Genomic DNA, 14,368 nt, shown 5'->3' with positions numbered 1-14,368 from the left:
GGCAGGAGAAGCGGAGTCAAGTGGGGAACCAAATTTAACAGAAAACATAAGGAGGCATAAATCGTCCCACAATTGGTACACCGGCCCACTCACGAAAAAGGCCACACTCTAGACTCCATTGTTTCAAATTACTCCAGACTGGAAGCACTAGCCCCCATATGCATGCCATGGACAGACCACTTCTTCATCCCAATCCAGTTTCTAAAACCTCACATTACAAAGCCAAAAAAAGTTAGCCATGTACTGGGACGTAAATGGCCAAGGCAGGCTCCTCGAAGCCTGGACAACAGGCATCTTACCCACCAGATTCAAAAAATCTAAAATAAGCCCATAAAAACTGGGTATCCTGGATAAACGGATCCATAGAACGGAACTTCAAGAAACCAGGTCCAATAAACCCAAAAAACTCCAACAGATCATCCTGGTTCAACCGTGAATTGGTCGCTCAAAAGAAAAGCTGTAAGAAGCTAGAACGAAATTTGAGAACATCGTATGACCCCGAGCTTAAAATAGCCTAAGAATTAGCTATCCAGCAATATCATAAGGAAATTAGGAAAGCACAAGCTGCTTTTTTCGAAGGAAAAATCAAGAAATCCTCCAGCTCTTCGAAGGAGCTGTTTCAAATTGTAAAATCCCCCTCTACAATCGACTCAAGCACAAATGTCTCCCAATGCTCAAAAGAGAGATGCAATGAGCTAGTCTCGTTTTTTAAGAGCAAGGTAGAAAACATTTATAACTCACTCCACCCTAACATCAGTATTGCACCAATAGTTACAGTAGCCCCCAACATCTCCTCGGAACCTCCCGGGAATACAGAATAGCAACTACCCACGCCCCCCGCTCTGCTCACTTTCCCCGAACTGAGTGAGGAAGAAGCTGGGTCCCTGCTACAGAACATCAAATCAGAGTCCCGTCTAGATCCGGCTCCGTCTCATATTCTTTTTCAATGTGGGAAAAGTGTCCTAACCCAGCTCTATCACCTCATTTCCCTTATCCCTGGAAAGTGGGACAGTACCTAAAGAGTTGAAGCATGCCATTTTAAAACCTCTGTTGATAAAAAAAACCTTTTGACCCTGCTTTTCTGGCAAACTACCATCCGATCTCATTACTTCCCATCCTGGGCAAGATAGTCGAGAAACACGTGAATCACCCTATCTCGCAATTCCTAGATGACAATGGTATCATACATCAGACACAGATGGGATTTCGACCAAAACACAGTACTGAGTCAGCCTTTCTTATTATCACCGAAAAAATAAAACGCATTTTAGACCAGGGAAGATCTGCTGCAATTGTGCTACTGGATCTCAGCGCGGCTTTTGACATGGTAGACCACGCCCTCCTGATCAACAGACTGAAGGGGATTAGAATCAGGGGTACATCCATCAAATGTCTAGCCTCTCTCCTGGATGATAGATCTTTCCAATGCATGGAAGCCAGAATATTCTCAGACTACTTTTCAGCCCCATGGGGGTCCCTCAAGGATCTTCCCTGAATCCGACCCTCTTTAATATATACCTAAGCCCACTTATCCACATAGTACAGGAGTTCGGTCTCTCCATTGTGTCATACGCCAATGACACACAACCAGTAGTGTCAATCTCAGACTCCCTCAACTCAGGCCATAGACAGTTAGCCCCCTGCCTTGAAAAGTTTGGACCTGGGTGGCTGATTGCAGCCTCAAGCTGAATGGGGATAAACTGAGCTTATGTTCCTAGCCAGAAACTTCAGCCCGCACTTGGAGATCCCCTGGCCAGCTAAATGGGGTACCCCGCCTTCTTCGAAAAAAAACTCCATACAAAATCTTAGGATGTGGCTGGACCAGAACCTAACGCTAGAGATCCAAGCCAAAATATTGTCGAGCACCTGCTTTGGTATTCTCCGAATGATCTGGGAAATTCTGGGCCTACTCCCAGAAAAGTCATGGAAGACAGTGGTTCAAGCCTTGGTGGTGTCAAGGCTTGACTACGGCAACACCTTTTACTTAGGCTCCCCCAAATATGTCACAGATGGACTACAGGTGGTATAGAACGCAGCAGCCCGACTGCTTCTGAAAAGACCAAGGTATCAGTCAGTTAGAGCCTCAGTTAACCCCTTGGCCTCGGATCGGGGATTACGGCGCCACCATGCTCGTGAAGGAACCAACGCCGTCATGAGCCACGGGCGCGCTGGGCTCATGACGGCGTGGTTCCATCACGACTCCGCCCATTCACTAATTCACCTGCACAGGCGGGGAATCAGTGACGCGTGGGCGGAGCAGCCGAAGCATGACGGAACCACCCTGTCATGAGCACACGGTGCCCGTGGCTCATGACAGTGTGGTTCCGTCATGAGCAGGGAAGGGGTTATAAGGAGCTTCACTTGCTTCCAGTCCTAGCCAGGATCAAATTGAAGTCCCTCTGTCTGGCTGACAGAGCTAAGCATGGGAAAGGCCCCTCATTGGTATGAGAACTGACCTCGCAGTATTTACCCCGTTGACATCTCACATCAGGATCAAATTTCCTGATGAACACCACCAGAATTAAACGATCGACCTGGGGTGGGAGGTCATTCAAACACCTGAAACCCAAGCTATGGAACAGCATGGACCCAGAGCTGTGAATGATCGAGAATGAAATGACCTTAAAAAAAAGACTGCAAACATGGCTGTTCCCTAAGCTTATCTGCTGGAATTTCCCCTGTCGTGTCTCATACAGCGCTGGGATGCCTAAGGGTAACCATGCGCTCTATAAATCTGTAAACCTAAACGTAAACCATATTCAATAGGTTGGAACTGAAGTAGCCTTGTAGAATCCGCTGAAGGTTCAAACCAAACATTGGGACATGGACATTTCTATCAGCCTCTGGAGAAGACGAGTACATGGATGTTACCTTATCAGCAAAGAACTTAGCAAGTGCATAACAGCTGCCCTCTAAAGATGGAGTGAGGGTTGAGACTCGGCCCTCAGTGTAAGTGTATGTGAAGACCCTTGGCGAGTCAGTGCCTTAAAAAGAATGACTGTGTTCAGTAATGCAGGTGGACAGAACTACATGGGCAGTGCCTGGCGTAAGCGCCTACAGTATCTATATTTAAAATTCTGTAGCTATGGTATAGTCACATTGCATCAGCTAGACAAATGGTAGTATATAACATGGTTCCTTACTCCCTATTGGTCCAGCAACCGAAGAAACCAACTTTCAATATGAGTCCAAAACAATAATAGTGAGAAGCACTCTACATATATAAATAAATAATAGTCCATCAAATCCTACTGGATACATTCAAGATGATGTTTCGGGGATCACAGAAGAATGCCACATCAAATTTTCTGACATAAAAAAATGCCTTTATTGCAATATTATTGCCTTTTTGAGATGCCATCCCAGCCAGTGGGATTCGTTCTATTAAGGAACTTCATCAGGGTTGAAAGAGTCCACATATATATTGTTACAAACACAATAAGCATATTTATATGCAAATATATATACACAGATATTGTAATTAAAAAAGAACCTTATTTGCAAATATTCAGGATTTCATATGGAATTTGACTTTTTACTATGCAAGCAAAACATCTCATGCCATTACAACGCGGTCGTTACAAACGACCGCATTGTTACCACGCAAATCAGTACATCTCAAGTCATTAGAGCGACTTGCTGTAGGGGGAGTGCTGGATTTAGCAATAGTAATATTTACTATGCCTTCTCCAGTTTGTGCAAGACCAGGGAAAGTGTTGGATTGTAAATCCAACACCAGCGTGCCCCCTACAGCAAGTTTTTGTGATGACTTGCGATGTACTGGTACTCGTGGTAACAACGCAGTCATTGTAAAAACCGCGTTGTAAAGGTACTGCGTTGTGGAGACAGCGTTGTAAACACTGTTTCCCTTTCAGATGTGATTTCTAAACACTAATCAATTCTCTTCTAAATTCTGGGAGTATTGAGCAATGTATTCAGTTCAGAAATGTCTTCTTTACGCATATTTCATGTAATTGGAGAATGCAAATAAAGTTACATATTTGTAATGGCAAGAACCACAAATTTCTATTTGTGCTACTCTTTAAAGAAAAATGGAAAAGGAATTAAGTTTTATTTATCATTTATTTACATTCTGTACTCAACACATTCTATTTCAAATGTTTGTCCTCTGTTAGAAATTGAGTCTATTTGTCTGAGGTTTGCACCCTGTCCAAGTAGGGACCACAATCCTAGTCAGGGACACTTTAATTTAACCTGCTCTCACCCTCTTATAGCTTGGCACAGAGCAGGCAGGCTTAACTTAAGAGGCAATGTGTAAAATATTTGTGCAACACACACACACACAGTAACATTATCAATACTCCACAAAAAAACTCCACACAGGGTTAGAACAATAGAGAACGCTATACACAATAGAGTAAATCAAAACCAAAAAACAAGAACCCAATCAGTAGAAGTCGATATATGATTTTTAAAGAATAAATGTAAAAACAGTGCTTTGAACTTTTAGGAAAAACGGGAGACCCCTACCAAACAAATGTACTTGCTAAACTTAGAGACAGCAAGAATTTTTATGTAAGAAGGCCAATAGCATGCTCCTTTTTTATCTAAACATGATATGGATACAGTTAGCCAGTAATGCCAAAATATATATATTGATACAAATATAGAGGACCACAATCCTTTAGAAAAATATTTTTTCAATTTATTTGTAACTTTTTCACATTGATATATGTGTTTTTTTTGGGTATAAATATATATAAATAAATAATAAATCATTCATAAATTTGATTACCATTTTCAGTTATACCAACAGTACATACGGTCCCCATCTACTGCTTGCCCTCATCAAGTTATCATCACCTGTGTGTCCTATTAGTGCGACTGAGGACCATCATATGAAATACTTTTTGATAACAATTCTTCATTTATATATATTTAAGTGTATGTACTGTTGGTATGACAGATTACAGGCCCTGCGTGTATGATATACTACTTAACAAGGGACTTGTAATTAAACTAAGCATGCCAGGTATGTATCAATGATACCATGTTTATTGGGGAAGCACATGCACTTTAGCACTGGTTAGCAGTGCTAAAATGCTCAGAGTTCTAAGGCCAACAAAAAGATACAGCAAAAAGTGGAGGTAAGTTGGCAAAAAGTTGGGGAAAGCACCCTATTAGATATCCTTATTTTATTAATACTATAGTCATAAGTGAAATACCAATCAAGATGCGAGAGAGAGGTGCCACGTCCCCAATTCTATTCACCGTGGCCATTGAACCATCAGGTTAGGACAACCCCAGAGAAACATGCCTTTGGACTGGACAGCAGGCTGGAAGACACACTGCCCTTTAAATGGATGTATCCTTTCAAACCCTAAGCAGACTATACCCAGACTGGCTGAGATCTCTGATTATGGAGAACACTGGAGATACAGAATTACATTGTGCAAATGATTATGCTGGTCAATACAAATTGGGATACGGACTGGATGTTAATAAGGGTATTAGCATTAGTACAGATTAATTCCAATATCTAGGAAATGAAATAACTCGGGATCAGGGGACATTTTAAACTATAATCTTTATGTAACAATGGCTGAGTTGAGAGAGGATGTGAAATGCTGACAAAAAACTATCTAGCTTCCTAATAGGAAGGCCAGCCATATTCAAGATGATCACCCCCCGCAAATGTTATAAATCCTATAAAATACTCCATACAGAATGCAGGAAACTCTCTTTGAGAGATTGGAGGGAAATCTGCTGATCCTATTAGGGTTTAGGGGTGCCTGCTCACCTCTCAATTTGTGCTGGCATACCTTTGTAGATCTTTTTTTATAATGGAGATGTAAGGTTTCACAATGTTCTAGGCCTCTCAGCTACAAATGTGGAGCTCCCGACAAAAAATCCGTCAAATAAGCTAGACAGACTTGCAAAGATGGAAACAAACATTCAATAATGTTTGCTATATCTATGGAGGTAAGGTAGGGAAGGTAGGGGCCACCCAGTTGGCATCAATAGGCGTGGTGATTTGGGCATGGAAGGGTGTTATGGCATTACTAAAATGGAAATGTACTTATGAATCATTTTCTTTAGTAGATTTTAGCCTGTGATGATCAATTCTCCTAACCCTCTTCTGTCAGGGGCAAGCCATCACTTTAATGTAAATTCAAAATGGACATTCACCTTTTCATACTGCTTTTAGCTCCTCCGGTATTAAGAGGTGTTATTCTGATTCTTAGCAAGCCAAACGACAATGAGCAAAAGAATTAGAAAAGGAAGGAACAGTATTCAGGGAGGTAACAAAGTCCTATAAGATTTGTATGTGTTTTTTCTTAGCACCGGTTATGGGGAGTGCCTATTGGACAAACCCACTGGAAGAACATATGAACTTTCGTTTCAGCTGCCTGGTACTATATATGATGTCAACAAACAGTGTGAACTTATGTTTGGCCCTGGGTCACAACTATGTCCCTACTTGGTAAGTGAACACTTTTATTAACTTATTGTTTCAGTCATGAGAATCAAAAACTGTAAATCTGTGTAATGTGCACCTGTCGCATCTAACTCTAGTTCTGCCCAGTTTCCTGTTCCCATCCCTCTTTGTTTTTCTAATCTGGTCTCAACCAGTCTCCATTTATCTTGTTTTATATATAGAGCCTCAAGTGTGCGATGATCTAGCTACATAACAATTATTGTAAATACGTGCATTGATGTTTCTTGGAACTTATCTTGATCTTTTTCAAAAGCTTAAAACAAGCTAGAATTGGCATACTTATTAATTTAACCTTTTTTCCTAGGTGCTAACCATTTGGCTTTGCCAATGTTTATGACCACCGAGCATGTGCACGCTTGCATGGCTGCCATTTTGTAATGGATTTTCATATTTTTTTCGAATTTTTTTAGAGATAGCCTCTTCATATGTTTATTTATTTATTTATTTATTTATAACATTTATAGAGCGCACTGTTACCAAACGGTGTCCTGGCGCTAGAATGAAAGCTCCCCTCGCCTGGCCTGAAGCTTAATGAACGAAAAGCCATGTTTTCAGACTTTGGCGGAAGGTCATTAAATCTGTAATCTGTCTAAGAGTCAAAGGGAGAGCATTCCAAGCACTTGCTGCCCCCAAGACGAAGCTTCTGCCTCCACAACGTGCTTTCCTTATCCGTGGGGTCACGATCAGCTCCAGGTTGGCTGACCTAAGATGTTTACCCGGCAAGTATCATTGAAAGTACTGTGTTAGAAACGACGGGCCGAGACCACGAAGGGCCTTGAAAACTATGCACAAAGTTTTAAAAGAGATCCGTTTCCGCACTGGGAGCCAGTGCAGCTTCACCAATTCCTGGGAAACGGATGCAAACTTTGGTACGCCTGTGATGAGACGAGCTGCTGCGTTTTGCAAGGCCTGTAGTTTGTTAAGAAACCGCTGTTGGGCATTAAGAAATAGGCTGTTGCATAAATGAATGAGGCGACATAAAACCAGGGCGGTCACCACTGTTTTCTTACGCTCATCGGGTAAAAAAGGAAGGATCTTCCGGATTATTTTCAGTGTAAAATGAATGGATGATGTCATTGCATTGACTTGGGGTCTAAAGGTAAGCTTATTATCGATCAGAACCCCTAGGTTCTTGACCTTCATGACTGGAATGGGGGGTACACCCATCCCTTCAGGCCACCAGTTTGGACCCCAAAAGTTATCCCTGGAGCCGAAAAGTAAAACTTCGGTTTTGGCCGAGTTTAACTTTAAACAGTTCCTGGCCATCCAGTTGCTAACCACTGACATGCACTCCTGGAATTTACTGGCTAGGCCTTCCTCTCTACCTGGTAGCAGTGATACCACAACCTGCGTATCATCCGCATACGATGTAAGCTCAAACCCATATGATCGAATAACTGGGGCCAATGAGGAAACATAAACATTGAAAAGGGTGGGACTTATGGAGGATCCCTGGGGAACCCCACAGGGTAGTACGAATGGTTTAGACTCGAACTCTACCAGTGCCACCACCTGGATCCTATTGGTAAGGAAAGCTTTCAGGATGTTAAGGGCTTTCCCTTGTATCCCGCAGGCCTCCAAACGGTCCACCAAGATCGTATGGTGGACCGTGTCAAAGGCCGCCAACAGATCCAGCAGGATCAGGGCTGCTCTACCCCCAACGTCCATCACTTTTCTGATCTCCTCCGACGATTTAATTAGGGTTCACGTATGAGTGGGGACCCTCTTGTAATGGACTGTTTAAAAACATAAAGAAAAAATATGAGGTTTGCCGTGATACATGTGTGAGCATTCCCAGCGGCCAGCTTGTAATGTTTGTTTAAAAAATATAAGAAAACTTATTACTAGATTGCTGTCATATTTATGTGCATATGGACGGTGGCCATTCTGGATTTGTTTGACCTTTCCAATTCTTGGGATGCATTTCAAATAGCATTGGCAAATCCAACATCACAAGTGGCATCAAATAGGCGATTGGCAACTGAAGTTAATGATTGGCAGGAGGGCCAGCCAGTCCGGAACGTAACTACAGAGACATTGAGGAGGCAGACCAGTGAAAAAGTTACCACCCCGGCCAACGGGACAAATAGGCAGCAAGCTAGGCCGCATGAGAAGCAGCCGAAGAACAGAAAAAGATAACTAAACAAGCCCTCTCCGCCCCCCGCGAGCAGCCAATCCTGACACCAATACCCCAAGGCCTCAGCGCGCCGAGGCAACATGCTGTCCCCCCCCCCCGCAGTGCCGCAAGCCGAAAACCTCAATTCCCCCCTGCCATTCCACCAACTCCTGCACGCTCCCTCCCCTGACACATAGTCCCAACGCGGGACCCACGGGCACAGCGCCGCCGTAGCACGAACCTGCACACCGGAAAGCAGGGCCTCCCACCCCTCTCTGCAATCCGGCCCGAGCCCGCCACCATTGCCCATCAGGCACACCCTAGAAGACCCCAGGGGACCCACAACCCTCCTGGGCCCGAGCGGCAGGCCAAAACCCCCCAAGGCCGACATACACGCCACAACACCAGACAGGAAACGGGACTTCCAACCCCCGGAGCCCGCTCCACAAACAAAAGTGAAACCGGAACAAAGACAGGAGCACGCACAACCCACACCGCCCTACACAGCAAGGAAGTACCCAGGAGCCTACAACCCGCCCAGAACCCGGCCCCCGAGGCGCGACCCCCTCCCCCCGGAGTCTGCCCCACCAACCGGAACCAAACAGGAAGCAGTGGGAAAACCCCGATGGAAGAGGGAAAAAACCTCGGTGGCCGGAAGGGAGGGGGGAGCAACAGGAGGGGAAGGGATTCACCTTGAAAACAACACAACAGCGATCGGGTAGCTCGTCTCGGCGGGAGGAAGGGGTCTGGCCTCGTCGACGACCAGGACCAAAGAGGGCGCAAGGTGGGCGGCGACGGTACAAATACCTCTCCCCCCACTCCCCTCCTCCCACACCGGAAGTGACATCACCCGGGGACCCTCAGAAGTCCCCGCGACTAAACCGCTACTGGGGTCTGTGCCATCGTGTGGCACTAAGGGTGGCTGCCCTCTTAGGGGACCCCCTTCGGTGGCCCGGGGCAGCCTGGCAATCAGAAAAACAGTAAGTGATGTTTTTTTAGATGGAAACGGTAGAACATTTTTGTAATGTACTGACAACAGTAAAGAGTCTAAACTTGACATGCTTCGTCACCCTCATCATGTCAGCCCCCATTATTTACAGCCATTGTACACAGGAATTAACACACGCCTCTTTCTTTAGGAAAATAAGAAATAGCATAGATTCAGACAACAAGGTAGTTTTGTAACTTTTCAATGGACAGCCTTGTAGTTTTTTGGAACAATTTTACTTGGCTTCAGCAGGGATTACCTTTTCATTCATACGATGTTTTCTTTACAGCTGATGAATTCTGTTTCATATCGTGCCAAACACATGCCAGGAGGCCATTTCATAGCACATTTGAACATATGAATGTGACGGAAAGTTTGCTATGCTACCGTGGGCTCCAGGTTTTGTTTTATGTGAAACTGTACCAAAAGTTGTCAGAATCATTTTAAGTGAAGCGATGTGTGCCTCGGTGCATTGTAGCATTTTGTGACGACGACTTCTACACTCGAGTGATTTAAACCTTCGTGTCACATGATATGTCAGTTTCTTTCACCCTTCTGGTCCATAAATGTTTGCATGATCTAAGCAGATCGTATGAAGGATAGGCTCCTTGAGGTCTGCAGGGGTAACTGATCAAAGTTAAAAGTGGTGGCACGCAATAACCCAACAAGAATTGCAAGAGCGGTATCTAAACCAAAAATCCAACTGTTCCAAGAGGTCGAAGAGCAGCTATTCCGCCAAAAATAAATGGAAGCAAAAGTTTACATTTTACACCACATTTTCCACAAGGAATTGTTTATAAAGTTGAAGGGTTTGAATGCAGTTCTGGAGAGGTACTTTGACAATACTGAGATTCATCATGGTATGTCTCCAAAAAGCTGGTAACACATAGTGGCCTGTTTGCACACTTTCCATAGTAACTCTAAGCTTCCCAAGAAATTAGTGTATTTGAATTTATTCTTGGGGAGCTATGAGAGTGTTGGAATCCTCTCTCTCTCTCCAGCAATGGACTCATCGGCCTTACCATCAGCCTTACCCTTAAGGGAGAGTTTGCCCAGGTATTATGGAGCATGTAGGCGGGCATTTGTTTTATTTTGCAGCATATATGCGGTGGTAGGAAATGGACAGACATCACATCTCATTCAGCGTATGTTTAATTTGTATGTACTACCCTCTGATACTCACTTTGAATAGGCTTGGGCGTATGCAAAAAGTACCTACCATCTTTGATGAGGTTTGTCTTATAAAGTTTAAACCCTATTGACTATGATACAGAGGAAAGCTTCTCAGAGAAAATCCGTCCATGAACTATAATATATATACTTTGTAGTCCAAGTAGCATAAATGTCATATGTAGGAATGGCATTATTCAATCAGCCATGGCATATTACATCAGTGTGGGCTGCTGTGCAACACAGCAACACAGCAGTGACAATCAATCAATCAATCAATCAATCAATCAATCACTATTTGTATAGTGCAGCACTATCACCCCTAAGGGTATCTGGGCACATTGGATGCAGCGTCTCAGTCGACAAGCCCGGTCTTGAGTTTCTTTCGGAAGTCTGCCAGGAAGGGGTCTGTTTGGAGTTGGAGGGGCAGGTTCTTCCAGGTCTTTCCAGTGATAAAAGAGAAGGAGCGACCCCTACTGCGATGGATGCTGAAGGTGTGCGCAAGGGTGAGCGATGTGGAGCGCAGGTGTCTTGAGGACTGGTGGAAATTCAGTTGATGTATGATCTTGATCGTGTAGGGTTCTGTATGCATGACAAAAGCCAATTGATCTGTCATAGGCGAAAACTATTGGCTTTGCTAATGCTTGCTATCACCTTGTAGAGAGTCCATCTTGCTTATTACTGGGTTCAATTTAGTTACAGTAACAACTTCACAGTCATGTATACAGGACTAACAGTCATGTTGATTCTGTCAATTTATTCAGTACCCTCTCAGGGTAATTGGCCTGGAGCATCACCAGCTCAGTTGTTGTTTCTGCTGTCGCAGAACTGATGTTTGATCAGCAGGTAAGTCAACTGAGTCATTTGAAGCAGCATCTTGCCCATTTTCCTTTGATCCACAGGAGCTGTTATTGCTCCAGTATGGTCCACTCTAAGCTGGCCACGAGCTGTTCCCAACAATCCAGGTCTCCAGATCAGGGAAGTTCAGCTCAGACAACTGGATTGCTGTTTCTTGGCAACCAGCAGCCGTGAGACAACTCCACTGCCTCCGCAACGCAAGGTGCCAGGCCTTAGTTCTGCAGTTTAAAAGGGGGTGGTGATGGACGGAGCATCTGAATCAATCAAGCACTCACACCCAGTCAAAAGATCTGGGTTTAATCCATCACCTTTCTTTAGCCCACTCCGCCACCCCAGTTCAGGCATGGCTATATGCAAATCAGTCTGACCCTGTGCCTCATGGGAACAGTCCAGCCCGAACTGCCAAGCCATGTCTTCCCTTGACCGGAAACAAGCTTCCGAGGACCGGATTCTGGCATTCCAGCCGTCTTCAGTCCGGCTTGCTTGAATCCAGTGGCAAAGTGAGCAAGGGACTCACGTCTGAGCATACCTTGCCACACTTATGGCGGCCAAAAGCGGTACAAAAGGGGGTGGTGATGGACGGAGCATCTGAATCAATCAAACACTCACACCCAGTCAAAAGATCTGGGTTTAATCCATCACCGTTCTTTAGCCCACTCTGCCACCCTTTTGTACCGCTTTTGGCCGCCATAAGTGTGGCAGGGTATGCTCAGACGTGAGTCCCTTGCTCACTTTGCCACTGGATTCAAGCAAGCCGGACTGAAGACGGCTGGAATGCCAGAAACCGGTCCTCGGAAGCTTGTTTCCGGTCCAGGGAAGACATGGCTTGGCATTTTGGTCTGTACTGTTCCCATGAGGCACAGGGTCAAACTGATTTGCATATAGCCATGTCTGAACTGGGGTGGCGGAGTGGGCTAAAGAACGGTGATGGATTAAACCCAGATCTTTTGACTGGGTGTGAGTGTTTGATTGATTCAGATGCTCCGTCCATCACCACCCCCTTTTGTACCGCTTTTGGCCGCCATAAGTGTGGAAGGGTATGCTCAGACGTGAGTCCCTTGCTCACTTTGCCACTGGATTCAAGCAAGCCGGGCTGAAGACGGCTGGAATGCCAGAAACCGGTCCTCGGAAGCTTGTTTCCGGTCCAGGGAAGACATGGCTTGGCAGTTCGGGCTGGACTGTTCCCATGAGGCACAGGGTCAGACTGATTTGCATATAGCCATGCCTGAACTGGGGTGGCAGAGTGGGCTAAAGAACGCTGATGGATTAAACCTAGATCTTTTGACTGGGTGTGAGTGTTTGATTGATTCAGATGCTCCGTCCATCACCACCCCCTTTTGTACCGCTTTTGGTTGCCGTAAGTGTGGCAGGGTATGCTCAGACGTGAGTCCCTTGCTCACTTTGCCACTGGATTCAAGCAAGCCGGGCTGAATACGGCTGGAATGCCAGAAACCGGTCCTCGGAAGCTTGTTTCCGGTCCAGGGAAGACATGGCTTGGCAGTTCGGGCTGGACTGTTCCCATGAGGCACAGGGTCAGACTGATTTGCTTATAGCCATGCCTGAACTGGGGTGGCAGAGTGGGCTAAAGAACAGTGATGGATTAAACCCAGATCTTTTGACTGGGTGTGAGTGTTTGATTGATTCAGATGCTCCGTCCATCACCACCCCCTTTTGTACCGCTTTTGGCCGCCATAAGTGTGGCAGGGTATGCTCAGACATGAGTCCCTTGCTCACTTTGCCACTGGATTCAAGCAAGCCGGGCTGAAGACAGCTGGAATGCCAGAAACCGGTCCTCGGAAGCTTGTTTCCGGTCCAGGGAAGACATGGCTTGGCAGTTCGGGCTGGACTGTTCCCATGAGGCAAAGGGTCAGACTGATTTGCATATAGCCATGCCTGAACTGGGGTGGCAGAGTGGGCTAAAGAACGGTGATGGATTAAACCCAGATCTTTTGACTGGGTGTGAGTGTTTGATTGATTCAGATGCTCCGTCCATCACCACCCCCTTTTGTACCGCTTTTGGCCGCCATAAGTGTGGCAGGGTATGCTCAGACGTGAGTCCCTTGCTCACTTTGCCACTGGATTCAAGCAAGCCGGGCTGAAGACGGCTGGAATGCCAGAAACCGGTCCTCGGAAGCTTGTTTCCGGTCCAGGGAAGACATGGCTTGGCAGTTCGGGCTGGACTGTTCCCATGAGGCACAGGGTCAGACTGATTTGCATATAGCCATGCGTGAACTGGGGTGGCAGAGTGGGCTAAAGAACAGTGATGGATTAAACCCAGATCTTTTGACTGGGTGTGAGTGTTTGATTGATTCAGATGCTCCGTCCATCACCACCCCCTTTTGTACCGTTAGTTCTGCAGTTTGGCATCCAAGAGACATCTGAGCAACAACCATCACATAAAGAAGTTCTGGCAGTGACACTATTTATTTATTTTTAATATTTTTATTAACAATTTTGTTTCTATAAGGCACAAAAACAGTGGGCACCAACAAGTTACATAAGCATTTCCCCAGAAATAACAGCAACGTATTTCAGCCATATCCGAGAAGGGTGTGACCATGGTTCGAGGGATCAGTGTAATGTGGTTGATTATCCATCCCAACCAACAATATACCCAATCATGCGTTATCATTGCGAATCTGAGAGCATGAGTCCATAATGTCGAAGCCAGGGTGTCCATATTCTCCAAAACTTTTTGGGACAGCCCCGATTTGAGGGCTAGCAGTGAAACTATTAAGGTGAGAAGGTGAGCGGAGACCTTGAGAGCAAGAATGTC

At 45.3% G+C, this 14,368-nt stretch overlaps 1 protein-coding gene across 1 annotated transcript in view; it reads left to right on the top strand.

Moving 5' to 3' along the window:
* Nucleotides 1-14,368, top strand: part of ADAMTS20 (ADAM metallopeptidase with thrombospondin type 1 motif 20) — a 1,033,120-nt gene that overhangs the window by 133,849 nt on the left and 884,903 nt on the right. The window contains exon 7 of the mRNA XM_086919514.1: nucleotides 6,304-6,445. Within this exon, the coding sequence (XP_086775640.1) occupies nucleotides 6,304-6,445 (142 nt within the window). The remainder of the gene's footprint in view (nucleotides 1-6,303; nucleotides 6,446-14,368) is intronic.

Source organism: Lissotriton vulgaris, chromosome 1_1, assembly GCF_964263255.1.
Source record: "Lissotriton vulgaris chromosome 1_1, aLisVul1.2, whole genome shotgun sequence".
NCBI lineage: Eukaryota > Metazoa > Chordata > Amphibia > Caudata > Salamandridae > Lissotriton > Lissotriton vulgaris.
The sequence above is the reverse complement of the archived record's forward strand: the minus strand, read 5'-3'. Positions and strand labels throughout refer to the sequence as shown.